General features: G+C 40.9%; 1 protein-coding gene across 4 annotated transcripts; it reads right to left on the reverse strand.

Moving 5' to 3' along the window:
• Window positions 1-1850: 1850 nt before the first annotated feature.
• PODN (podocan) lies at window positions 1851-27953 on the reverse strand. 4 transcript variants are annotated; one of them, XM_062581937.1, is made up of 12 exons: window positions 27810-27953; window positions 26856-26981; window positions 24058-24320; window positions 22862-22955; window positions 21228-21292; window positions 16153-16262; window positions 13718-13874; window positions 11491-11606; window positions 9232-9889; window positions 6513-6661; window positions 4298-4499; window positions 1851-2904 (listed from the first exon to the last, which is right to left on the reverse strand). In XM_062581937.1, exons 2-11 carry the CDS (start codon window positions 26890-26892, stop codon window positions 4331-4333), a joined length of 1818 nt encoding a protein of 605 aa, XP_062437921.1. In that variant the 5' UTR covers window positions 26893-26981; window positions 27810-27953; the 3' UTR covers window positions 1851-2904; window positions 4298-4330. The 4 variants fall into 4 exon arrangements, with proteins under 4 accessions (XP_062437921.1, XP_062437924.1, XP_062437923.1 ...); XM_062581940.1 differs by having other exon boundaries at window positions 26856-27050; XM_062581939.1 differs by having other exon boundaries at window positions 26856-27222.
• Between the last annotated feature and the right edge of the window lie 12 nt (window positions 27954-27965).

Genomic DNA, 27965 nt, shown 5'->3' on the forward strand with positions numbered 1-27965 from the left:
TTGACCTTGAAGCTTAGCTAGCAAAGCTGCCCTCGGGGCACCCCCCGACGGGGCCGCCTCGCTCTCCGCCCCGAGCCGCCGAGGCTGGGCCCAGCAGGCCTCAGACCTTGGGGGGAAATGCAAAAATGCAATTATCCTGCATTATTTTTTTTCCACAAGCTCCCAAATACCAAGTCGCCGTGGACGATGCGTGGACGGGGTGCCTGGGGTGGTGGCAGGGCGCCAGTGCTCGGGGTGCCCTCCCAAGGGGTTCAGAGCTAACCCTCGAATAAAAGCTGCTTTTGGCACCGAGTCCCTCACAGTTCAGGTGCCGCATCTGCGCCCTTGTTGTAGTGAAACACTGTATCTGAGCTCAAAAAAAAATCCCCCGTTTTCCCTCTTTCGTGCAGTATTTGCTGTATTGAGGAAGCATGGCCTTTGAAGAAAAACACCAAACAAGCTCTGATCTCAAGTTTGCATGAATACCAAACACGTGCAAATGCAATAGAGATAAAATAGCCAACTGCTCTTTTGGACCTGAAGTTTTCACTATCCATACGTATACCGAAGTATTAGGAGCTTTCTCTTCTTTTCCCCAAATCTGAGCAATTCACAGGAAGAAAGTTAAACGAAAACGATGGCTCTGTTGTCTCTTACTGGCCCACTTTTGTGGTCTCGGGAGCAGCCAACTTCCCACGTCTCCTCACTTTAAAGGGAATAAAAAAAGAAGCCCCTGTCCCGGGGCCCCGCTCCACGGGGCGCACAGGCACCATCACCTCTCGCGGAGCCTCTTTAGCCCTGCAGCAGACCCTGGCAGTTCGGGTTGACCGTCCAGTTTGCCTAGGCATTAATGATACCAGGTAAATGAGGAAGCCTCAAGCCTATGGTTCTCCTTCATCATCCTCTTACAGGATGATCAAAAGACGGGTGGTTCTGAGGCTTTTATTTGGGGTGGGATGGCGTGTCTCTTTTTTTCACTGGGAGCCATTCCCTTTAAAGGACAGATTCAGAGTGCAGGTATTTTGATATAAACAGAAAAGTTTCTTAGATTTCATTGAAATTGCTTCATACTATGCAGGTCTACAGGACACGCTTCAGACAGCTGGCCCAAGAAGTCTGATGCTGTAAGTATGACCTTGAAATTGTGGGCCTGATTCTACAAAGGTGCTTAAAGGCGCCTGAGCAGCATCCAACACACCAGGGCTCTCAAGCAATTCGAAGGGAGTCAGGGGCATCTGACTTCTCTTGAGATGACAGTGCAAGAGATTCAAGTTTAAAGACAACCAAAGGCTTGTGTATAAAACTGTACAATCTACAAATTCTCATCTTATTTTGGTATACAAGAAGTTGGATTGTTTCGTCGAAGACTGGTAAAGCTGCCACCAGGGTTGTAGGGGATCAGATAATTGATTTAAGCCACGCTCTGTAAACATTTTACACACAAATCTAACCCAAAAGTCAGCTGGAAGGGTAATTTATCACTCAGCTGCATATCTGGTATTCAAAAATGTGTTTTCTTGTAATCATTTAGGGCTAGGCTTTTGTTTTGTTCAGGAAGTAACCTTTCCTTCTACGATCCATGACTGTGTTGAATCGCCTAAGTTGGGAATTGACAACTTGAAATTGCTGTTATGTGCTACAGAAACCAAAAGGGAGAATATGGAACTAGATCTTCTCCAACAAGAAAAACAGCTGGTGAAAAATTAAGCCAACTATGTCTGCGAGCAAATCCTGGAATACAGTATGCAGAACAACATGTGTTCAACCAGAAATTCTCATAAGAATAAACCATTTCCTCAAACTGATTAGCTAGCTCAGATGAAGAACATTATAATCAAATAGGAACCTTGTAGTCCAGGTACCTCTAAAAGTTTTCTGCTTTTCACTGGTTTCTTTATTTTCCATGATTTCAATAGGAGCTGAGAATACTCAACATCACAAAACAGGAGAGGCTTCAAGAGACTAGGACAGCACACACTGTCTCCCGACCTGAACCAAATACAGAAATTTTTTTCAATGCTTAACAGTTTTCTCCTAAGACACTGAGACATTCACTTATCTCTTTTGCTTCATTAGTCTCACTTCTGACTCTTAACATGGTTGATATACGTGAAAAATTCTACTGCATATATTATACTGCTTATTGTTAGTCAGTTTTCTGAACATTTTTTCAGAGATATTCATACAGCAGTCATATGGACAAACAACAGCAAGACAGAAACTTTACCAAAGCTCTGGGAGGCAGACATACAGTTCTTTTTATATATTCACAATTTTTTTTTTATCTTAAAACCTTTCTAAAATAGGCACACACTGCAAGCTTTGACAGTAGGAATAAAATATTAGGGATCCAGCCTTACTTTGTTTTTCTCATCCAAATATACACATTGCTCTAACAGAGGAATGGATTCATCCACAGTGGTAGTTGTTACTGCTGCTTGATGACCAAAATGCCTCATACACTGCTCCACACATGAACCTACCGCAAATATCCGTCTTGCCTGATCAATAACAGCTTCTTTAGACTGGCAGAAGAGAAAAGCAGCATAGACATGGTTCACTTAACATGATTCACATGGTTCACTGACAAAGACAGCATTTGAAGGCATGTGTTCAAAACAGTCCCATATTGTTATTACAGATGGTAACAGTGAAGGAAGAGAAACAGAGGAAACAAAAGCCAGCTTTTGTGAGTTCCAGAGCAATCCCTTATGATCCTGGGTCTTGAGTAAGATGATTTGGAAGCTTTGGAAAGGCATCCAGGGTCTCTCCCTGAATAAGGCACTATAACATGCTGTGTTCCATGAGTCTGGAACAGCGCCACAACAGTTTCTGTGTAATTCACTGCACGTTCTGCTAAGTGTTCTCTGTATATCTATATAGATATATACACATAGAAATATATGTATTTTTCCATATGCTTTCCTGCAAAACATCAGAAAAAACAAGAATCAGTTACATAACAGAATGCAGAATTCAAATTATGCTAAACTTAGTATCAGCTGACAAGTCACATGTGCCCCAGAGCAAAACAGAGATGTGTGGATTCAGAAGTTAAATGTACTCTAAGTTAGTAGATACAAATTACTTGTTTTTTCACACAGTTTTGACATAGCACAGGCAGGAGGTGTAACATTTGGCTTTCCAAGTAGCTTCTGCCCTTTTCAAGACCCAACTTCTTTTCAGTGTATTAGGACTACTCTTAGCACTTTTTTGTGACATTCTCCATGGAGAAACATTGATTAGGGACAAAATTAAACACTTCTTTTCAATTATTGGAGTTCAGCTCTCCAGAAGGATAGTGTCTTGAACTTCATCATCTTTCTTGTATATAAAATGCTTTTTTTAAAAAAAAAAAAAAAGAGATGCATACTGCAGAGCAAAAATCCACACTCTTCAAACAGTTTTTCCTCCGTCCTTTCTTCTGCAGTTGAAAAGAGAAAGAGGTTCAAGTAGAGAGACCAAGTGGCTAGGCAGACTGGTTACAGAACATAGAGATCTTAATTTCAGGATTATCAATTCGGAATTAGACACAGTCAGCAGCAAAAACAATCTGTAATTGCCCAGAGGCTTTTCAGTGCATCTGGGTGAAATGAGCAATGGAGCTTCAACAAGATCTATCAATGGGGAAAGCAGAAAAGCACAGGCTGTTGTGGGAACAGAAGCATGGCTATCCTGAGCCAGGCACTCATCTAGCCACGTATACAGTCTGCAAAACTGATACGAAGCGGTGTTCTTTCCCTAAGAAATATGCCAAGCTCTTCACATTCCTAGTAGTCAGTGATTTAAGGATTGCTTGAGATAGAGGAAGTATCTTAATGCCAAGTTTAACAGACACTGATAGGCCTATTTTCCTTAATTTGTCTAATTCTTTTAACTCATTTTCAGCCTCTATGGTCCTCTGCATCAGTGAACTCCCCAGTTTATTCTTTGTTTTCCTTTTGAACTAGTTACTCAAAAATATCATGAAGTGCCTTTTCATTCTTTTTGCTAAAAGAACTAGTAAATAACGACCTCTGTATTTAGCAGCTACATTTGTCTATAAGCAGAAGCCACTATGAACCACTCATTGTCTCTGATAAAATACAGACATATACTGACAATTTCCTTTAAAATATATTTTTATATATGCACATACATACATATACATATTTTTTCCCCAACCTTTTGATTCTACCATTCCTGGTCATGTTTTAGTAGAGGTTTTGAGTCTCTTTATGAGTTATCTTATACCTTCAAATCGTATATGTAAATTGGAAATTATTTACACAAGGGTGTGAGAATTTGATCCATGATTTAAATAAAGAACCGTTGTTACCTTCCATGTGATGTGCTTGTGTGAGTTCACATTTTATCTCTGTTCTTCTTCCTCTTCCTCATCTTCCATTTCCTCTTCTGAATCTTCCTTATTCTTTGAAGTGTTGCTGAATTCCAAGTTCCCTTCAATATCCAGTACCTGTAAGTGCTTTAGGCTTTGGAAGATACTTTCCTTCAGTGCTCCAACTGCAATCTTATTAAACCTTTAAATGAACAAAAAATGACCTTTCTGTTAAAAAAAATAAAGTGTTTGGCAACTAGGAAGACGCCACTGTGCAGAGCTACACTGACTTTACACTGACTTACAGCAGGACTCTGCAAGTGCCAGCACTTCTGAAGAGAGCACCATTGCTAAAAATGTCAGCACTGATTTCTTTTCACATTGAATCAAAATGTGAAACTAAGTCTATAAAAAGATAAGTAACATTCAAGTGTCCCTCCAGTGTGCGAGGGTCCTGTTGACAAAAAGTTCAAGCTCAAAATCAATGTCCCTCCCCCCTCCCCTTTTTATTTGGACACACTAGGTTGCAACTAAGAACAGAGTATTGATTTCTTTGGATGGAAAATAGAAAGGAAAGATTAGAAAGCCAGCAAATGTAGGCACTGTACAAGGCTTGCTGACACCAGTCTGTATTATCGCAAAGGACTTAGCAGGAAAATACTGGGAAATATTAAGTGATTCCCATTGATTTCAGCTGATCAAACCCTCAGAAAGACTCCTTCTCTTCCTGCCCCAGACCCTCTTGCCCCTCCTATAACTGAGCACTGCAAGGAAAAAAAAATGTAGTATTGGAATTCCTCCCCCACTGATTCCTTGCCTTGGCATTCTGTTTTCCCACAGAGGAAAAGAATCTGCTCCATAGGCCACATTTCAAAGGGTAACCTGCTTTGAGATTCCATGTCATCCCTTGACACTTTAATTCTTCCCCAAGGATACTTGGAAAACTGATACAAAATATCGCTTTAGAAATACACCCAATACAGTTATTTTTGTTTTCAATAATATAAATAAACTATTCTGTAATTTAAGAACCCTTCACATTTACTGCTTGGTTCTTTATTCTTAAACATGCTTAAAATTCTATTTTAATACCCCAGATGTATATTATGGTTTTACAGCATTACAGTGATTAATAGCCTCCCACTTCCTATTAAGAAATACAACTTACCCTGGGTGGAGTTGCCTCCTAAATATGTTAGCAAAACACTTTTGCAAGTTTTTTTTTTTTTCTTTTTATGCAGAAATATAGAATGTGGTTTCTGGTTTGCTTCCAAGCATTCACTAAATTCACATAAATGTGAGCAGCTGGATAGACAGACTGCTCTAATTTACCCCAGACTTTTTAATTCTGTTTTTTTGGTATGCAGTCACTCCTCCAAAAAGGGATGATTCAGAACCATAGAACAACTTAGTTGTACATAGACAAAATAAAGCCATATTTAGTCTCATGCCACAGATATACTAGGCTTTTGAACATACCATAGAATCAGTTTAAATATTCTGTAGGGTTTGATAAATTACTTCTAAACAGTATTTTCAATAATGTTCCGTTAGATTACAATTGAATACGTTACTGGGATGGATTCTGGCTTCACTTCTTGCAGCATAAATCCAGAATAACTCTGGTTAAATCAGTACATTATTGTGACTTTACACTGTATGTAACCAAGGTCAATATCTACCACGTATAAAATACAGAGTTTAACAAACAAGGTTCTCATCCACTGATAAAGGAGGAAGAGAAAAAAAAACAGGAAAGCTTCTTGAGCTTAGTTAGGTAACTGTCACAGTTGTACACTGCCATTTGCTTCACACAAACTATCACAGGAATGCACATAGCTTCAATAAGTCATGCAAGCCCCATCAGCGGAGGGTTTTATGTACTATCAAAATTCAGACAGAACAGACACAAGCAAAGCTGAAGTCCTACAACCAGACGGTAAACTTTTAGTTCATGGCTGAATACTGGAATATGGCATAATGTTGAACATTAATTGCCCACTACGCCTGCTCCATTCTAATAAGCACAGAAAAGACAGACTCTCCAAACAGTCTTCCTGTCTTTTCTGAGCAGATGAGCAATTTTTATTATATATTACTATAAAAATAAGTTACTTATTTAGAAAGTTAAGATTTTAAATACTTTTAAAGGAGTAAATTATGAAGTGGATAACAAAGAAAAATCTTATATGCTGAAGTAGAAACTTGACATTACCTAAGGTAAATTCCTTTTATGTTGGGTGTGGATTCAAAAGCACTCTCTGACACCGCTGTGATCTTGTTGTTCTGAAGATACAGATATTCTAGCGATTCTGGCAGGCCTGATGGGATAGAAGTCAGCTGATTGCCAGCCATGTCTAATGACTGAAAGGAAGAGGCAGCAAGGGGTTAAATAAATAACCAAATTTATATATCAGCAGCCCTGAGCATGCTCCATCGCTCATAAAAGAGATTTAAGTTTAACAATGGATGAGCTTCCACAGGATGGCTCTATACACGCTCATACACTCCCATCCTGTGGAAGCTCCCCCCCACCCTCTTTTTTTTAATATATATATTTATACGTATGTATGTGTGTGTGTGTGTATATGTGTGTGTATATTAGAACATGTTCTTATATATAAACATATATGTATGTATGGGCATATGTATGTATATAATGTGCACATGTGTATATGCAGTTTTTGCCATATATACTACATATTTTGTATACATTGTATATATTCATTTATTCATGGAAATAACTAATAGGCAGTAACACTGCTTCAGAAAAATCAACAGGCAAAAATGTGCCCTTAGTCTAACAGAATGTGTAAAATATGCTTACCTACATATATATATGCACGTGCACACAGACACACACACACACACATACATACATATACCTACATATATATATATTTATATATATAAATAAAACTTTGGTAACAGTGCAGAAGTGAGATGTTTATGTAAAGCTTATCCAGGATTTGTTATGTCTGAAAATCATCTGGGAATAGCCTTTATTTTTCAGAAGGTGCTTTGGTAAGTCTCCTTCAGATTTTTTCCCTTCTAGTGAAATGGCAACGTGGGTACAGTGGAAACTGTTTATTTTCAACCATGCAGAAAGGTTCAGTTCGAGTTCATGGTGGAAAGCTGAAGTGGTATTTATTGTAGCCTAAACTAATTTAATCAGCCTCTAATTTTCATAAAGATTAAGGGTGGCCATGATAATTCTGCCCTCTTACACTACTGCTTAACAGGGTGGTTTCACCTAACACTTCGTGCTGTTTGTTTAGCAGTCTCTACTTTTCTTTCTCTCTGCCCCCAGGCTTTAGCCCATGCCTGCTTAAAGTGAATTAAAAGCAGACTGGATTTCAAATATGGATGAGAATTCCTTGGAAGTTGTCATTGCAAACACTTCACTAGCTGGAGTTACACTAGATAGCTACATGTGAGAATATCTAGAAATTTTCTAACACAGACCAATGTACGAAGACAGTCAGGCTAAAGGCTATGATCCTTTCTCAGATGAGTTTTAAGCATTAAATGGAGCCAAAAAGTACTTTGTTATCCTGAATTGTAACATTTTCACAGCATAAAGCTGACACAATAACTACAAATTACTCAGAGTTACACCTCTGCAAAAGACTGAGGATTTCAGTGTTGTTCTTCTCTATACAGGCCCAGTCCAGCGCACAGTTATGCAGATGGCAGTATACAAGTAACGTGGTGTAGCTATGAATCAGGCCATTAGAGAAGAAAAGCTTATTTTTCAGCAATGAAAGCTTCCAAATGCTCATGACTTCGTTTTGAGAAAAAAACAAAAAATAGGGAGGTGACTGCAATGAAATAATTCCAGCATCTGTTATTCCCATCGGCATCTTCCTTCCAAACTATGTTCCATCTCACATTATTTACACACACACATACACACCACTGAAGCACCAAACAAATGCTAAATACATCACAAAAGTCACAGACCAGATCTACAGCTGATTTAAACAAACAGCTCTACTGACACTGTTGCTGTGTTGCTGATTTACAGTAAATGAAGGCCAAGATCCTTTTTAGTCCCAGCGAAACATGAAAAGAAACGTGCACAAAGACAAAGGTCTGGATTGTCTGAAAAAGCTTATAGCGGAGGCCAGTGTGACATATGCTCCGTGTCTCTTATCCCTGATCTGCTCTCGGAGATGCAGGCTTTGTCTGTATGGTGACCCAACCATATGTACCCTAGATGGCTGCCATATGCTATAGGTAATACCTTTTACTGCAGGGAGCAGGCGGCTGCCTAGAAGGAAATGCAGACAAATCCTTCAGCCAGCATATCGATTTTGAAAGGCCATTTTACACAGCACAAATGTGTTTGTTCCTGCCTGCCTTATGGTTTGTGTTCAACTTTCCCTAACAATTAAGTGAATAATAAGACTGCTGATTGAATCCAGACCCCCAAGCTGCTATCCAGGTGCCTTAGCCAGCTGAGCTGCTAAATCCTACAGCTTGGCCTGTCTGACTATAAGCTGCTGTGGGGGCTTTGAGAATTAAAGAGTGTTTGTATTTATGCATTCTTTCTTCCTGCTGTCTCTCTTCAAGGTTCATTTAAAATCTTTTGGGAGACAGGCTATTTGAAAGGTATCATTTGAGTTTTAATGCCAAGATTCATTAACGCTTAGCTGAAAATACAGGACACCATTAGGGTTCAGAAGCAAACACGGCTTTACATTTCCTAAAAGACATTCTGTTCAGGAGTGGGAGGTGATCACCTCCTACACAAATGTTTCCTAAAGCATCAACACACCAACTCTGCTCTAGAAACAGGGCATAGCAGTTACATTGCAAGCCCAAAACATGAGGATGAAGCACATCTAGTCTTGGTGCTGCATAAATTGGCCTAGGCAGACAGATGAGGACATCACTATTACTAATATAATTAGAGAAGATGATGTTTCTACCTGGAGACTGCTGAGTTCTCTCCACGCTCTTGAATAAATGGAATTTACTTTCAGTTTATTGTTGCTCAAATACAGTTCCCGCAGCTTTGTCATCCCAGATAAAGTCCCTTTTGGGATGGTGCTTATCTCATTCTCCTTCAGCTTCAGAATCTGCAAGTTCTTTGGAAAGCCGAAAGGCACTGTGTGGAGATTGTTCCCAGAAAGATCCAAGGACTTTAGTTGCCTCAGTTTACGGAAGGCCTCCCGATGGATCTGGGGACTTTTCAGTTTATTGTAGCTCAGGTTCAGCTCTTCAAGGAAGTAAGTGGTAGCAAAATCATTCCTGTTAATCTCGGAAATCTGGTTATGAAGGATCATAAGTGTTTTCACTCGCCGGGGCAGCCCACTGGGAATCCTCTCCAGCATGTTGTTGTACAGGTGTACAGTGTGCAACTTCTTTAAGCCCTGGAAGGCTAATGGATGAATCCCTCGGGCTTTTAATTTGTTATTGTGGAGTAGAAGGTACTCAAGATTCTTAATTTGGGTCAAGACATCTCTGCCAATCACCTTAATTGCATTCTTCTCCAGGTGGAGGAGGACAATGTTTCGAGGTAAACCACTTGGGATTTGTGAGAGGTTATTGCTGGACAAATCCAGATATTCAAGACTAGATAATTTCCTTGGGAAATCAGGAAAGAAAACACTCCTCATTTAGATTCTGTAAAGTGAAATGATAATCAACTTCCCCTAGACTTTTACAATCTTTTTTTTTGGGGGGGAGGGGGTTTCCCTCCCCTCACCCAGCACAGCTCCTCTGTTACTACCTTTTTTCTTTTTTTTCTTTTCTTTTTTTTTTTTTTTTTTTTTTTTATCTCAAGCATGATATGACTGATGTGGACAGCAAAATAGGGAGCCCCCACGCTGCCGTTAAGGACTAGGCTCGTCCATTGCTCCTAAGCCACGCTAGAGAGAACCTGCTAGAGTCTACAAGCATCCAAACTGCCACCCCGCTGAGACCTGAGATCAGTTCTGCAGTCTACTATTCTCTCATTTGACACTACAAATAACAGCAAATGAGCAAGTGCTTTCAGTGCTTGCATACCAGAAGAAAGAGGTGCAATGGGAACACCATTAAAGCACAGAATTTAGATCTCAGTTTCACAAAACCATAGCCTGAGCAAGGGTAATTTCTGTCTCTCTGAAAGTGTATATTTAAACCAGAAAGCAGGCCTTTTTTTTGAAAAGCAGAAATACTAATTTAGTGTCCTAGGCTAAGATCATGAACTTCTCCCGACCCTCCTGCATTATGGAAGTGAGTCAGAGCTAGATCTGCTTTGTGTAAGCTATTGAATCTGGATTCCATAGACTCAGTTGAAGCTAAAATAAAATCCTCAGACCAGCTACTTATACCAACTAGATATGGATCAGTGGTATTATAAATGTAAGGACTAAGGAGCTCTGTATTACCTTGTATTTCAAGGCAGTTTCTCAGTTTAAATGAGATGGTAATCTGCATGGCATTACATAACCCACTGCAGATGACTTGAAAGTTTTCAGGAAATACGAGAACTAACATATTACAGACATTACTTACTGGTTACTGTGACGCTATTCAGAGATATCCAAATAGGCTCTAAATAAGCAAATATAGTCTGTGGGTAAAGCACTTCCTTGACACAAACAGAAACACTTCCCAAGCTTGAGTACATCTGAATCACACTATGCTGTACTGTAAAGACAATACTCTAGAAATAAAGAGTAATAACCACCACTTGTGTGGACTACGACTGGTGCCTTAGCTATAGCCCCTGAGATTAGTTCATCTTAACAGACTTGTTATGTCCAACACTACCTGGAGAGTGACATAATAGACCTAAGGTAGACAACTAAGTGAAGTTATTGGGAGTGAAATGTGGAAGAGGAAGGTACAGTTTGATGCATTTTCATCTCTGGTGATCAGAAAAGTTTACCGAATTCATAGCACATTATGGGCAGGACAGATTACATGGGCTGGATTTTGAAGTACCACAACGGCAGTGTTCAGTGCAAGCAGAGAGACAAAGCTCTCTGTTTGAAGTGCTAAGCCCCAGGCCACATTTAGGACAGCCAGAAGCTATTTTGGGTGTACCAATCTGTAACAAATCTTTTGTCTCCACTCAGCAATTGGGCAGCACTATTGCACCCCCTTCTAATCCAGTATATATACATTTTTTTCAAGTAGAAGTACTCTATCAGAGGACCTAGACAAACACAGGCACAAACTACTGATCTGAATCTCACCAGAAAGTTTCATTGTCCATTCCTTCATTAGTCAAGTAGTTATTCTGTAAATACAGCTCCCGCAGACCTGTTAGCTCACTGAAGGCTCCTTTGGGAATCTTCTCTAGCTTGTTGTTCTGGAGTTGCAAGAAGCACAAAGCACATTATTTGGCATGGGAGAACATAGGACACTTGGGCTCTGCTCAGCTAACATCAGGCAATAAAATTTAAAAAGGGCTAGAAGCGAGATATTTCAGCAGACATTATAATTCTGCACAACAAATAAACACAAACAGTAGACTAACATATTAAAACCTCTTTTTATTCATTTCCCATGGAATCTTTGGGCTAAGGAGTCAGATCTGACTCATTAGGGGGGTTCTATTTCGTATACATGGTCCTTTCACCTGTGTGCAAATTTATAATGCAGGCAACTCCAGAATTTGCTCAAAATTTCTGGATTTCCTAAGGCATATTTCACCATAAAGAAGAATTAAATTGGAAGCTGGGAATCTGCCACCTTCCACTATTAATGATATTCCAAAATGTACAGTTCTTGCAATAACTACAAAATAATGCAAATAATAACATATAATAATACATATATATAATTATATTATATATATGAAATAATAATATATAATACAAAATAACTTCTACTTCCAAAATAACTACATTTTTCCCTTAGTGTGGCTTTGGAGCAGCTAGCAGGCAGACAAGAACAGACTATGAAACTAAATTCCATTATAAACAGGAACTGTATGAGTTATAAAAAGATATATAAAGGATATACTTTCACTAACTGAAATTCCCATAGAATTTTGTTAAAATTCCCACAGCTCAAGTATATTCAATAACGTGACGGACAGACTGGGCTAGATTCATGTCCAACCTAATATAAACTAGGTACCACAACAGATAGATTTGGCTTAGTGTCTGAACGCATAATGAAAGTAAAAGAGAGAATTGTCCCATCAAAAGTAACTAATTTCATCACTTTTGGTCACTATTTGCCAACTCTCGTTTCCTCACTGTCCTGTTTCTTTTCCAGTAAAATACCAAGTTAACATATTACTACTGACAGGCAGTGCACTTGAAAACAAAATGCTCTTTTCTCTTCCCAGCTTCTTCTCTGCCCTTAACACAACCAGTTGAGGTTGGAGGATAAGAAGAGTTCAAACAACAATCCTCAAAGTCTGAGTCTTATTTTGGGAGACAATGACTACATACAAATGGCAGTAACATTCAGGGGCTTAATAACTTCACATTTTGCAGAGAAATTCCAGCAACTTAAGGGATTGGACCTTTTGCCTTTGACTTTTCTTCAAGCCAGAGAAGCCCGTTTTCTAAAAAAAATTTCATGGGAATTAGTGAAACCTTCAAGGGAAAAGAAAGTTGGGAGGCAAAACAGAACTGCCTAAACACAAAGGCTGATAACAGATTTCCATCTACTCACATCCAAGGAGCTGTCAACACTAGGAACAAGTGGAACCAGGATTCCCCACTGCTGCAGCACTCCTATTGTTAAAAGGCTGAGAATTATAGTACAGACACGATGCAAGTGTTTTTATCAGAATCAGATGACTCGCAATTAAAAATGCTGGAGACTAGATAATACCACAACTTCTACTATTGCACTACTGCTGGAGAAGTTGTAGCAGTGAAGAATCATCGATCCAAACTTTCTCTGTGTTGACAGAATTGCCAGTTCAGTAGCAAACAAAAACTACTGATGCTCGGAAACAGTAGTCCTTGTGAAATGAACTAGTAAGCAAAGCCAGCGGGTAAGCTGTCAGAAGAAACACCGTCATCAGTGGCCGGCTTCGCAAGGATGCTAACCACTGAAGGGCTGTACAAAATGATCTACCTTCCCATGCCAATGAGTCAAATCAGGGGGGCAGGGAAAAACTTGCACAGCCTTCGTCCACGATGTGCTGCTGAACAATTGCACCCAGGAACGAGATCAGCAACGCTACCACGCAAGCACCTGTGATACATTTCCTTGGAAACAGAGAAAAGTGTTTTTTATCCTGTGAACACTTTGTTTTGCAAAAACGTACTACTACTCATGAACAAACAGTAAGGACACAGGGATCAGCTAGACTTAAGAATATAGCAGCTGAGTTTTACAGTGGGCCTGGGAATGTTTCCAAATGAACTCAAAGGGCTTCGCTGTGTACTTTGAATCCCACGCAATCGCAATACTTTGTCACAGCTGTAAGAGAATACAAAACCTTGGTGTTACTACCTTTAAGTGTAATTTATACAGTGCTGGAGGGAGATTCTTTGGAACATATTTCAGGAAATTGCTGGACATGATGAGTATCTCCACATTATCAGAGCCATTGAACATGTTATCTGGTAACCCAGCATCTGAAAGTTTGTTGTTATGAAGATACACAGACCTAACAGAAGGAGAAAAAAAGATGAAGTTAAACAGATAGTGAGACCTGCTTTTTTGTTTACCAAGTGAAAGCTGTTTAAAAATTGTATTTCAATCTTTTCTTCTTTCCTTGTGATAATTAAATTCATGTTTAAATGTGCCATTTAATTTAGTAAGGAATGTATCCAAACCTAAATACTCTCTGAAATTTTGGTCCATTCAAAATCCAAACCATATCCAGCATGTGGATATCCACATTGGATATGAATTTCACAAATAGCTTCACCTTTACATGAAACTGATCCTAAGTCTGGGATTGTGCAATGCTTTCAAAGTTGAATACAGATTTCACAGTTTGGGCCTAGCTTTGTGTTTGGCCAAAAGGCACAAAGAGTATATTGGACTGATGACCTCCTTCAGGAGGGTTAGAACTCCTATCTAATTAGTAGATATGCCCCAAGATTTAACTTTTATTTGGCATCAAATCTCGACTTCTCAAACTTGCAAAAATTGACCTGTAGAGCTCTTGAGAAAGGGCTGTCTCACGCTTCTCCATTCTTTTTGCTCCCATGAAGGCTGGAAATATGCTGTGAGCAGTTTCCCTTCTATTTCTAAAACTCAGAAGGGCAGACAGCACTGCCAGGGTAACAGAGCAGGTTCACTCAATCTGTATCATTCTTGGTTTTTAATTAAGGTGATCTAAAGAAAGAGAGTCTCTTACTTTCCCTTTGTCTTTCTTATTTTTAACCTTTGATATTCACAGAAGAGTTTCTCTGATCAAATTTTAAAAAATTGGATTTCCTCTTCCTTATGTAAGTTTTAATTCTGTACAGGACAGCTAATCTCTGTGAAGTCTTCCCTGCTTTCCATTGGCTTAACTGGTAATGAATTCATTCGTCTTCTTCCTAGCAAAAGAAATTATAGGAGTTTACTGACTTCCATTACCCTTTCATTTCCTGTGTGTACTCCAGGATGCAGCAGGCAGCTAAAATTCTGGGGACAGGTTAACATTACAAAAGAGCACGGTGTCAAAGGGTGCTTTTTTTAACTTGCTCTTGGATTCTCTGCCAGTTGCAGAGAATACTTGGCAATAAGTTTTTGAAGGAAGGAAGGAAAGGGTCAGTACGGAAAAACAGTGTGATCACACACTCCAGGAGGTAGAGAGCCACACTGAAGATATTATTTGCTCTTCATGGTCAGCTGTTCTTTTAAATCACAAATATTTATCTTTCTGAAAAATTCACTTTCCAGCTAATCAGTCTGAAACAATGAACTCTGCCGATGGCAAATAATCCAACTGAAACAACTGAGTTAGGATTTTTCATCAGCAGTCACAGAAATCAGTGAGTTACTGTTCTGAATTAAATGATGGTTGCTGCAGAAGAACTTGAGAAAATCCCTACAGAAATTGTAATATGATACCGGAACACAGCAGCTTCTGTAAATTCAGGGTAAGGAAGAATAATGCAAATCTTGCCTGTGTCATAATGAGATATTGCCAGAAATAAGTGATTGATTCAGCCTTTTCATTTAGCAAGAGCCTCCAAGACTAAAGACTTAATAAATACACAGTAGCTTCAACTCTCAATTAATTTAATGGAATTGAGAGTTCTTCAGTTCATTATACAGCTGCGCTCTAAGAGTTCAACTTATCCAGCTGTTGTTAAGTGCAAAATACTCCCAAAAGTTTGAGGCATCTTTACAGGATTTAGATGTTACAGTGTCCATATAAATACTCAAAATTTGGAAACAAGACATACATCATGGCAGATGCATCTGTGTATGGTTGACTTTGAGGTGGCCCATAGCTGCACTGGCTCCAGCTGAGAAAACTCAAAACTAGCAGAGGTCTTTGAACCCAGTTCTGAGAGGATGAAGCACAGGTGAAAGGAGGTAACTATGCCTGACTTCAATATAGTTGAGTAATACTCAACTGCATTGAGCGCTGTACTATCAGCTTCTAACATTTTTAAGAAATAGTCTATAACAAAGACAGGGATTCTAAACAGTTACTAAACATTTTGAGAAATCAAAGCTGTTCCTTGCAACTCGTAACTGACACACAAAGGAGACAAATTTAGTTTTTATCTATGTAAAAGTGTCTGGCAGCTAGTAAAAGCCCTTGGAATATAACCTTCCGAGAGCTGATTTGATACTTCATGCTGAAATTAATAAATTGTCAACTTCTTTCCAAAAACTATCAGCAGCCAATAAGATGGTTTAGCAGATAGTTTCTTATCAGTCACCAACCGCCTCCAAGCGGTGGCAGAACACTATTATTTCACTTCACAATCCCTTACCTCAAGTTTGGTTTCTGTCCAAACGTGAGTCCATATATCTTAGTGAGATAATTGGCTGCAAAATCTGCACTGATCAAGGTGTGTGGTAGGAATTTCGGAGCCACTGTAAGCTGAAAAACAAATATATGGGGGAATTTCAATTAAATGCAACAAACGTTTTAACCAAGTATTAGGCCAGCAACAAAACACTTGCAAATCTATTTCCTCTGAACAGACAACAGTAAATGAAAAAGAATGTAGACTGCACGAACAAAAACAAATGATCTTCACTCACTAATCTCTCCAGGAAGGAGCTAGACTTTTTCTCCAAAATATTTGGATGTTTGTTTTTATTGGAAGAAATTAAGAGATTGTTATTCAGAGAGGAACAATAATAAGCAATGTATTTGCTAGTTCCGCAAACTACTATGCCAAAAAACCTGATCAACCTCACACTGGCCTATTATTTACTCCCCTATGAAAGTATACTTGTTGTGGGGGGAAGTGTTACTTCATGTGTCTTTTACAATATTTCCTGCATTTATAATGATCTCTTCAACAGAGGATCTAGGTTCCCAAAGGGCAGGGATCTTTCTGAGCCAAATTATGGAATATCAAATGGAACATAAAAAGCAAAAATCTATTGTGCAGTGATACTTTCTGTTTATTAAACAAGTGATGTACCAGAAACAAAACGCAACAAGGTCTTATCTCCAGAACTATTTAGCCAAAAAGGGGTATAGGATTGGTCTATTGCTATTTTCATCAGTTTGCTGGAAAAATAGTGCTAGGAATGTCTGCATCTGAACAAAAATTGGTGGATTGAAAACTAATGATTAAAAAAAGTTCGGTTTTACAGAGCCATTAGTTAATACAATAGCTTGGAGGACAGTTTTCTGGAAAGCGTAAACTCAGAAAAAGATTTATGTATAAAGATTAAGCCACTGGGACACAAATTCTTAACATGATGCTGTGGTAAACATACTCCTTGGGCACATAAGCAGAAGACAACTGAATTGCCATAGGCAGGTGCTAAATAGTTACAGATGTCAACTACAGTATTAGTAAGACCATCGCTCTAATATTTTATGTACACTTTGGAGGGTTCATGAGAGAACCTCTTTTCTAGGTGACACTGAATTCTTCATCATCTGAAGCTCTGAGGTCAGGACTGAAGCTCTGGGTTATAGAAGAGATCCGCCTTCTAGTATGCAATTCCTTCAATCAGTAAAGCTTCTTGCTCACAATAATGTTATGTCAAAGAGGATTTGATCTTTACAGCAGACCCACGTGATGACAAATTGTTATAGAAATGAAACAGCAATTGGTTACTAAAAATAGCGAAATAACAAAGATTTTGAAAAGACAAATAATATGTGAGAGAAGAAATACTTTGTGGGAAAGCTCCCTAACTTAAACTGCATATTTACCCAAAGGATGCCTAGATTTCTTTCTGCTGGTTTTTCAAATGTGTATTGATGAACTATATCCCTCCATACGTAACTTACTGGACTTACAATATAGTTCAATTTTTTTTTAAGTTGAAAATACATTATTCATTATTTTTTATTCTCGCCTATGCCAAAACATCCAGCCCTAAGCTGTTTGAAATGTTTAATAGGCACAAATACAAGTAAAAAGATCTTTCCCACAAATCAGTCACTGACACTAATATTTCCAAATACTGTATGAGCAGTGAAAATTAGAGGCATTTTACACATTACCACAGTTGCCACAGATCTACCCTTGGCTTAATCCATATTCTCTCACATTCTGACCTGAAATATATTATCTCATGGAAGGTGGATAAAGGTACTTATCTCTACCTACAAAGTTCTGACAGTGCTTCCAGAAGAAATAGCCCCTGTCATGACATAATACTGACAAATCAGACACAGGACAGAGTTAATCACTTTCATACACAGTGGCACATTAAAGCTTTTCTCTTGGAATACACAATCTATTGAGTCATAGCTTTTACAGAAATCAAAGGGTATGGCTCAGATATGTGAAATGAGAGAGGCCAGAGCCACAAGAAAGAGCAAAGAAAGAGAGAAATTTCAGCCAGGAAGAGTTTGCAGTTGCTCAGGACTTTGCTTTGGCATTTCAGCACTTAGTCATAAGACTAACAATTGTACAATAGTTTGTTTCAGCTCCTGGGACCTGTATGTTGTTGTTGTTTTCAATCTGATACTCCTTTCTCAGACTGTTCCATAGCACAAGGAAGGCAGAAGAAAGAATCAATCCATCAGTTTCACCAGTATCAATGTCAGGATTTTCATTTGTGAGCTTTTATTACTGAAGAATATAAAATTCATTCAGAAAGGTGGCTGAAAAGCCTCAGGGTTTCTGTGCTTGTTCTGTTAGTTCAGAAACATTTCTAACTTCATGTGATCTACCTTTTCATCACGCTTCTGCCTCTTTAACATGAACTGGCACTAGAAGAACATGATGGCTCCCAAAGGCTGTGGAGAAATTTATTTGTTCTTTATTAAGTTCAATTTTGTCCACCTTAAGAAGCCTGTTCAAAAAAAGGGGGGGGGGGGGAATGACAATTCTGAATAGAGGTGCTGTTTATCAGAAATGGAAGTGGGTCAGCTGAAAGAACACTGCTGTCCTTTCTCTGACATGAGAGATTTAGACATGGGTTTTTCTAAGAGGGAGCATCTGGAACACATCTGGAATATACACCTGGTATGGGAGTCTGATTTATCTAACAGTATAAATAACTGGTGACTTTGCTGCATTTGATCCTACAAATAGTAGGATCTGAACTTAACAAATGTTGCTGTTTTTCCTATAGCACATAAAGGACAGATATGATGATGAATACACTGCTCTGAGGTATTCTCCATGATACTTAACTCCACTGGTTGACACCTTGCAGAATTAACGCTAGATTGTTGCAGCTGTTAGCAAAAATAAAAGTTGAATGAGAAACTTCCTCTGGTATACTGCCTAATAAATAGCAATCTGCTTCTCTTTAGCTGCAATTTTCTTGCAGTCTTATCGCTGGATCCTCCTTTTCTTTACACAGCAGAAATTGTTTCTCCATTGTTAATTAATAAATTAATCAATGAACTTATAAGGATTCTAAAGAATTTATTCATTTCCTTGTTTATCAAAGCCTTTAGCATAAACAGAAGTATTGGATTCACTGAAACCTATATTAGTAAGGGAATCCTTGGAAATACAGAACCTTCCATCACCAAGATCATCAGCATACAGTAAACAATGACAGCTCAGGATCTGCTCTACAGCTTGATAGGAGAGATTTTTGTTGCTAACAAGGTTTACTGTAGATACTGCACTATGTGTGACTGATGCATTTAAGAAAGTGCTTTTAGAAGTTAAAAAGGAAACTACTGTATCAGTTATTTAATTAAAACAGTTGTTACTCATGCACTATACCAGGTTTATAGTCTATTAGGATATCTTCAATTCTCCTAGTAACTGTGTTAGTTTAATGAAATACAGTTTAGCTGTATGTGATGGGATCGCAACTGAGGATAAAGCAGCATCAAGATAATCCATAAAACAAAAAGCAAACTACCAGCAAATCCCTGCCCTCCTCCAGTCACCAGTTACTTGATCTGCAGTGTTTCCCACTTGAGAGTGGATATAGTTTGAAGCCACTCTGGTTTGTCCTGGATTGTTATTTATGAAGAAATGTGTTATTCTTGTGGGTCCATAACTCCTCACTATAACTAGTTCTGACATTTGCTGATGTTTGCATTTTAATTTGGGATCCTATTCTCTCTGCAGTAAAGCCAGAAAAACCAAACACTTTGTTTTGTCACACAGGGAAAACTGGAGTGCAAAGTTCTGGAATATTAGTCACAGTCTGGCTTGTACCATTTTATGGAGTTCTTAACTGCCAAGACTGTTATATGGAAACGGCGCTTGAAAGAAAAGAACACAATGTTACTGTACTAAGGAAAGGGTTCTATTCTCAATCACTCCATATGGAAAACCATGGAGAGATTCTGGATACGTCTTGGCCTGACTGAAACCTGAAGGTGGCCACATGTATATAAATGAAATGTCAAAGAGTCACAGATTTTTAAGAGAATAGTAACATATATAGACAGATGTGCATGTATATATATATACATACATACAGAGAGAGAGAGAGAGAGAGAGATGCAGGGTTTCTGCATATAAAAGAAGCTCTGCCTGACATTTTAACTTCTTTTTCGTTGTAGTGTAACATTTCCTTCTGCAGTAAAAATTTGGGGGGGGGGGGCTGGGAAAAAAAAGGATGCTAATGGAAACCACCCAGGTACATGGGCAAGTGAGAAGTTATTTCCTTCCCTTTTCTAGGCAGAAAAGCTGTGCTTCTGTCACGACATCCAAACCGGGTCATTAACAGGAAAGCAGCTGGGATCTTCTCCATTAAAAAAAACAGCTCTTATCACTTCAGCTAGAAGAATAAATTTGCTATCTGCTTAGTTTCACTTTGTGTGGGTATCCATCCATCAAACCTAATGAGAATGGGAGCCAGGGAAGAGTAGATGACATTTTGCAGTCCCTGATGGCTTAGGTAAAGGTATCAGGGTGCGTTTGTTCACAGATTTTTCAACACAGACTCATCAGATGAGGTATGCACCCCTGCATACCACTACCCACAGCTTATTTGCATACAGGCAGCTATCAACTATGTGTGCAGCTGATCCAAAGCTTACTGAACACTGTGGCAATTTATGAACATACGGGTTCTCTGTAGCTCCCTACACACATACAGGAAAATTTTCAGTCAGCAACACAGAGATAGAAGTGTTAAAAATATACTGGCATGTTTTGCTAGCATGCAAAACAGAAATCTCCATTTTGATTTAGCCATTCCTACCTCCTTCTCACCTGGCAATGATATCTTAAAACATCTTTGAATTCCTGAAATGCCACATCTATGAAGAACAACACTTCAATTTTTCAGCATACTGATTGTTTTGACCTTAAGTGAACCTTCATTAGACTACAACTTTAGCACAACGTTACGTAAGTAGGATATACATTTTTAGAGAATTCAAGACCCTCTTGTTTAACTTTCAAAATTCAATCAGAAAAGAACTCTGAAAACCTTGTGAATCTCTTACTTTATTGTTTGCCAGGTACAGGTAATTCAGGTTCTCCAGATGTTCAAATGCTTCTTCTGGCAGCCCTTAAAAAACAAGAATAACTCTAATCAGTGACACTAGCATTTCCTCCCTCAGTGAGAATATCATAGGATAGTTTTACCTCAATGTTTTTAATGTAAAATTTAAATATTTTTCAGCAGCACTGAAACAACCTGATTCAGGGCTATTCTTGTTTAATTTTTTTTTTTTTTTTTTAACTAACACAGATAGATGATTAAAGAGCTATGGAAGACCATTAAAAAATCTAAGCAAACAGGTCTGTACAAGGGTCAGGTTCAGAGCCATGCAGACTTGCTGTGGTGCTAATTATCAGTGCTCACAGCAACCACACTATCTATCTGAGAAGTTTCTTTGGTTATCTTCTCATTAACCTGTAGATAATTTTTGTTGGTAGGATATAGTCTCAGCTGCTGTTTAATGATCAACTCAGTTTGATCTGTGACCATGATGCTGCCAAAGAGGCAATTCTGCCCTACTTCCACCAGTAGCTGCATGTTTTAACCGCTCTCTTGTTCTGTGCCCTCCCCACCCCTGTGGCCATGCAGTAACCAGCTCAGAGAGCTCATCTTGCTCAGAGCTAACCCTCCCTCAGTATTAGTTTTCAGCTGTATGGCTCCATGTCCAGCCAATCAAACAAGCACTACTTGTTGGCACAAGGGAAAGGATACAAATGATATTTTCACCAGGCACTTCAATTACCTTAAGTCAACAATGAAACTACATCCCAAGTCATAGTACGTTTGAAATTCTGCATAGAAGGTTGTAAAAGAATTATCACCAAGTCCAAAAAGAAACAAGGTCAGGGGCTGAATCTATTAAGCATAGTTTTCTATGTGCTAAGTATGAGTGACACATATTGTATCCCACGCATAATGTGCCCACATTATTAACAAAGGCTTTCTCTATCATTGATATAAGGATAGCAAGAGCATTCAGAGCATCAAGACAACACACAAATTAATAGCAATTACATCTCTTTTATTGCATCTCCTGCTCTCTTGCTGTTTAATTTCTCTTTTGCTTTCTTTACTAATCAGTTGTCAAGCTCCTCTAATAGGCCTATGACTTAGCAAAACCTACATACAGAAATCAGAACAGTTTTGGAAAAGGGCAGGAGTTGCCTTATTTGTAATACAGATTATCTGGATTTAGAGTAAATTTAAGAAGGACTGATCTGGACTAAACTGAGCAAATTGACAGACTGGACTTTACTAACCAAATGGAGTAAGAAATAAGGTCAGTCAGAAGAAAACCATTCGATATGCTGACATTTCTGGTTCCCAAGTGCATTGCACTGATGATGAGTTTCCTGGACGTGAAGATCTCACGCCACAGTACACAGTGCTGCTGCCAGGTCTCCTCCACTGCTTCAGTAAGGCTGCATTCTTATACACTGAGTATTACGTTTCATATGATAAAGTGCCTCCATGATCTGTTTAATGGCCAAACGAGTGATGCTTATAGCCAACTGTTCCAGTCAGGTCAACCCACCACTCTTCACAGCTTTCACTGGGCTCACCGCATAAGCTGGTATTGCTGTAGGGATCTGTGCTGAGCAATGGCTCTGTGCACTCATGACTTTTCCAGCTTACCTTTTGAAGTAAGCCTGTTGTTTTGCAAATTGAGAGTTTCTAGTCTGTGAAGACGAGCAAGCTCTTCTGGAAAGATTTCTTCTATCTGGTTATTCTAAGAAAAGGGAGAGTATTAATCATCAGCAAAGCAATCCAAGCAGGATCACAGTAAAACCCAGACTGTAAACTCCAAGAATATTTGGAACTGGACCCACAACGTCAAATCATTGTCAGCAGCCTTCTCTCTGAAATGAGCCAAACTCAGATCTCAAACCCAGCAGCATTTTAAGGCCTGAACCAAGTTCTGCAGCTTGTGCTCATCTCCAGAAATATCCAGCTGGTGCACTGGCAGCATGCAGAGCGTGATCATGCCTGGCAAGGCTTATAATCCATCCGCCAAAGCCAAACCTTGTAGCTGCAGCAAAGCATTTGTTACAAGGTTGGCACCGGGGAGCTCCACATTTACCGCTTCTGCCGTTTTGGGAGGCAAGGGGCCGTTCTGATGCATTTTACACCTGTCCCACTACAAACTTGTCATGGGCAGGGGGCATCAGACTGGGTCTGCTCTCACTGTCAAGGGCAGCTGCCTTCAGATTTAGACTGACACTATCGTTTGCACCATTAACGAGCGGTTCTAGCATTCGAGCAGCTGGAGCCTCAACGGAACCAGGGACCCCCCAGGCTGGAAGCCAAACTAGGACGCAGAAAGCGACAGCAGCCGCTCCGAAGCGGCTTCCCGGCTTCGAGCAGCGAAGGCGGGAGCCGCAGCCGGCGCGCGCCTGGGACGCGCTACCGCGGTCTTCGCGCGGAGGCCTGGCGGGCTCAGCACCGGCGCCGCGGCCCTCCCTCAGGTGGGCACCTTCAACCGGCCTCGCCACTGCTGCCGGGGGGGGGAGGGGGGCAGCAAGGCAGACGGGGCCCAGAGCACGGGGTCTGCACCTGCGTCCGGTATTTTTATTAAAAAACAAAAAAGAAAAAAAAGAAAACACCTTATTTGTGAATGAAGCAATTCAGCCCATGTTCTTCAAAGAGGCCTCAAAACGAGAAGCCCCCTCCGGGGAAAGCAACAGTGATTTGGGGTGAAAATTCTTCTCTCCGAGGAGGAAACAAGAAGAACTTTTTTTTTTTCCTTCCTCTTTTGCTCCCTGGGTTAGCGGCAGCGTCACCTCACCCCCGGGAGAAGCCCGGCCCGGGGCCGGGGGCGGCAGCGCCGTTACCTGCAGCGACAGGTGGTTGGTGAGCTCGGGCAGGCGCAGGGGGAACTCCTTCAGGTCGATGCCGCCGCAGTCCACGACGCCTTCCTGGCTGCAGCCGCAGTCCCGCGGGCAGCCGGCGGCCGCGGGCGGCAGCTGCCGCCGCCGCCGCTCGGCGGCGCCGTCGGGGAAGTCGTTGGCGCCGGGCGCCGGGCGGGCGGCGGCGCAGCTCAGCGCCAGCAGCCCCAGCGCTAGCAGGGCCCGGCCGCTGCCGCCGGGCATCGCCCCTGGAAGCCAAGAGCAGAGCGCAGGGTCAGACCCCGCCGCGCCGCCACCGCGGGGAGCGGGCGCCTGGCGGGAACCGCCGCCGCCGCCATTTCCTGCGCCCGCCGCCCAGTGCGGTGGCCGCCTGAGGGCACCCGCCGCCATTTCCTGCGCCCCCGCCCCGCGGCGCAGCACCCGGGCCGCCGCCGCCGCCTCTCACCCCGCTCCGGCCGAGGTGGCCCCTCGCCGCCAGAACCAGCCCGGCAGCCATCGGGCATCCCTCGCCCCCTGCGGATCCGGCCTGGGAGCGGGGCACCACCAGGCAGCGCCGCCCGGGGCCCCGCGAGTGGGGCCTCCCGCTGCAGCCAGGGGGCCTGGCAGCGGCCTCTGAACTATCCCTGACTCCTCAAGTAACTCACTGCTTTTTTTTTTTTTTTTCCCATATTGAGAAATGCCAGATGACCCTGGAGATTGATAGATGAGGTTGTGCAATGTTATGTAACTGTTGATGATAATAGGCCCCACAGTTTTGCATGTGGAAATGGCTCCTCTCCTTAATGTAAATAATGTATGCTGGAAAGCTGCGACTTGTGTGCGCTGAACAATAATAAAGCCTCTGAGCAACTGAAAATATTATGTGTATGGACTTCTATTGATTTTGGACAGTGCTGATCTGAAGCCTTAAAGGTTTGGCTCACGTTCAGCCTTTATCTTTCTGGCAGCAGGTTAAAATAACGCAAACAGAAGTTTGAGATCTCCTGGATCAGCCAGCTGGCCCCAGTCCAGCCCTCTTTGTCTCATTTGCTGCCCCTTCTCAGGTTTCATATATAAGAGCTGGTAAGGGCTTGTCTTTGACTCTCCCTCACTCCTGTTGTTTGCAAGGCGGAGAAACTCCACCGTGACTCCAACTGCAGGCGCCTTCCTCTGAAGTGGAGAAAGCCACGAGAACAGTGTATTTAGGCTGATCTTTCAAGAGCAAAAAGCACAGCGGATTCTTGACCTGAATATGAAAAAGAAACGCTCGTTCTTCTCTACCAATCCAGGCTTCTCCTTCGCCTCAGAAACAAGAACATCTCAGAGCCGGGCCAGCAGACTTCAGAGCTGGCACGGCCCGTTTATGCCTGTTACACAGCTTTGCACCGAGGCTCCCTCTCTCCAGGGCTCTCACAGATACTGGGTGCCTGGGAAGCGTTGGACAGATGCTGCTCTCAGTCACGGTCATGAAAATTTTAAATGATTTCTTTAAACACTAACTTTCACTTGAAGAAACAGAAGAGGGTACACTATGGGACAGAGCACTGGCATGACCCATAGGTGGATTTGGTTCAGCTCTGGACTTTGGTGCTGGGTTATTTTAAGCATTTCATGTTGTTTGCTTGAGCCCTCCCCCCTGCTCCACTATCCCACAGTTTCCATCTCTGTGAAAGCTGAATAAAATTAATCTCCTTTATAAAACATTCCACAGATTAGATGCTGTGCCTTATATGGTAGCAAGATATTAATAGTGAGGTCAAAACTGGCCATATATGTATGCCAACAGTGGATCCTTAGTATTTGGTGAGCTAACCTCAGAAAGTATTTCAAAAATCTTACAGAAGATGGTCTCAGAAAATAAGAAAGATTTGATCATTGTACTTCGAGATTAAGAGCCAAAATCAGCCTTGCTGTAATAATACCAGCTCCATCCCAGTATCACCCAGTTACATCAATGTTAGTATTGACTTCTACAGATTTGTGGCATGCTGACTTCTCTGCATATGTAACTGAAAAGATGTTAAAAAGTCAGCATGAAATGTTGCATCTACTACACAGTAAAATTTGAGAGGCAATCTCAGCCTGCTGTCATCAGTATGTGTGCTTCTGCTACGCCTTTGAAGTGACTGCTGCTCTGGTGCCACAGGGAGACACTTCGGATAAGGAAACAACTGCTTGCATCTGGAGCGCAGGCAGTAAAACGAGGCATGATTTTAATTTTCTTTTAGTTCAAAGCACGTCTGAAATAACTCACTCAATTTAAACTCATTCCCATGGGCGTGATCCAAAACCTTTTTAAAAAAAGCTTATTAAAGTACTACTCAAACCCCCCTAGAAAGGTTCCCCTCTCCTCACCATCAGTAGACTTTGGATCAGGCCCTATAGCCTGAAGACTGCAGTTACATTCAAAGCCAGTTTAGGGGTTTCTGTGGTTGCATCTTTCCAAGCCCAGACAGAACCACCAATGACTCCTGCACTTTGCTGCCCCACAGCACCAGAGGCAGCGTCCTACAGTATGCACAGCCTCAAGAGGTAAGCTGAAGTTTCAGGAGTTACCATATGCTTCTCAGTGATTATGGTAAAATAAACAACAGAATCGTGTTCAAAATATCTTTGTACCTATTGTTCTCCACATACACATTCTCACAGGACACACACAGCTGGAAAAACATCTCCTTCAGTATCAGCAGGTTAAGTGAATCTGGTTCCCTTTAATATGCTTTCTAAAAGCTGCAGCTGACAGGCAGGCACCTGGATGTTGTCTGACAGTCCAGTTTTAAAAAAATAAAGTGATGAAAACTCACCTTTGTTGACAGAAATCAGATGACTGGAGAAGAACATTTCTGTTGCCCCCACCGGTTCCCTCAGCTCATGCCATGTCCGTTACATGCGCTGAGCTCAGACGGAGACTCCTCTTTCCAAGCCAGATCCTTTCCAGATGTGAGCGGCAGAATTAGAGAGAGTAACAGGCAACCCTCTACCAACGAGACTTCTCTGCACTTTCCAGCGAAATACGAGAGGAATTTTCCAAAGTCACCGTATGGGAAAATGTGAGTAGGAAAGAGGAAGCAGCTATAATCTGAATATAAAGGCTTGGGCAAAAAACAATCTCCCATTGCTTTTTGTCAATGCACTTTGCAAGATCCAGGAGAGATGCCAGAAGAAAGCATGCTGCAATGACAGTAGAGAAGCAGAGGCTATGTGTGCATTGCAGGAGAGCAGAGCTGCACCAGCAGTTCCCACAGCTTTAACTTTAGCTGCCTTCTAGACAAAATCCAAATTCCATGCCAGCATGTCCCCCTTTCCCACGGCCCTGGTTCAAATTAGCAAGAAATAGATAGATGAGAATTTTTTCTCATCTCTCCCTCCCCTTTAACTCTCCCCTTGGTTTTCGATCCATCAGCTGATCTTCAGCAATCGGGGTAGATAGGCTGTGAACAACAAGTGTCTTAGAGGCAAAGTCCCAACATTTGACATAATACTCCATCTACACAGTCTCTTACATGCTCTAAGCTCTGTATCACAGCACTAAACACATACACACAAACAGAGATCTGGTCATGTTAAGACCTTGCATTTCCTATTTCTCTTTTATTAAAAAAAAAAAAAAAAAGGAATTTGCTGTTCATAACAGAGTATGCTCTAAGCACAGCAATATTTTTAAGAAAGCAGCAGTTTTTTGTCACTGACAGCAGAGTTATTTTTTTTAATATAAAGCCACCTGTTTTGTGAATGCCCTGCAATGCGCCATACAATACCTCCACAAAATCTGCAGAGGATCTGTCCTCAGCAAGAACTTGCTGTACTCCAAAAAAGAGACACCGATCCTTTCCTCCCAACTCCAGCTGAACTAAAGTCTAAAGCAATTGTTTCCTCCCTCTCTTCTTCCAGGCTCCTATCAACTGGAATAGATC

This window comes from Rhea pennata, chromosome 8, assembly GCF_028389875.1.
Source record: "Rhea pennata isolate bPtePen1 chromosome 8, bPtePen1.pri, whole genome shotgun sequence".
In the NCBI taxonomy this organism is placed as follows: Eukaryota; Metazoa; Chordata; class Aves; order Rheiformes; family Rheidae; genus Rhea; species Rhea pennata.

Excerpts from the sequence above, each read along its gene's own strand:
- PODN (XM_062581937.1), bottom strand. The coding sequence starts at position 26,892 with ATGTTCTTCTCCAGTCATCTGATTTCTGTCAACAAAG. Across the intron at positions 22,956-24,057 it reads CCAACCACCTGTCGCTGCAG|AATAACCAGATAGAAGAAAT; the intron begins GTAACGGCGCTG and ends CCCTTTTCTTAG. Across the intron at positions 4,500-6,512 it reads ATAAAAGGAATTTACCTTAG|GTTTAATAAGATTGCAGTTG; the intron begins GTAATGTCAAGT and ends GTTCATTTAAAG.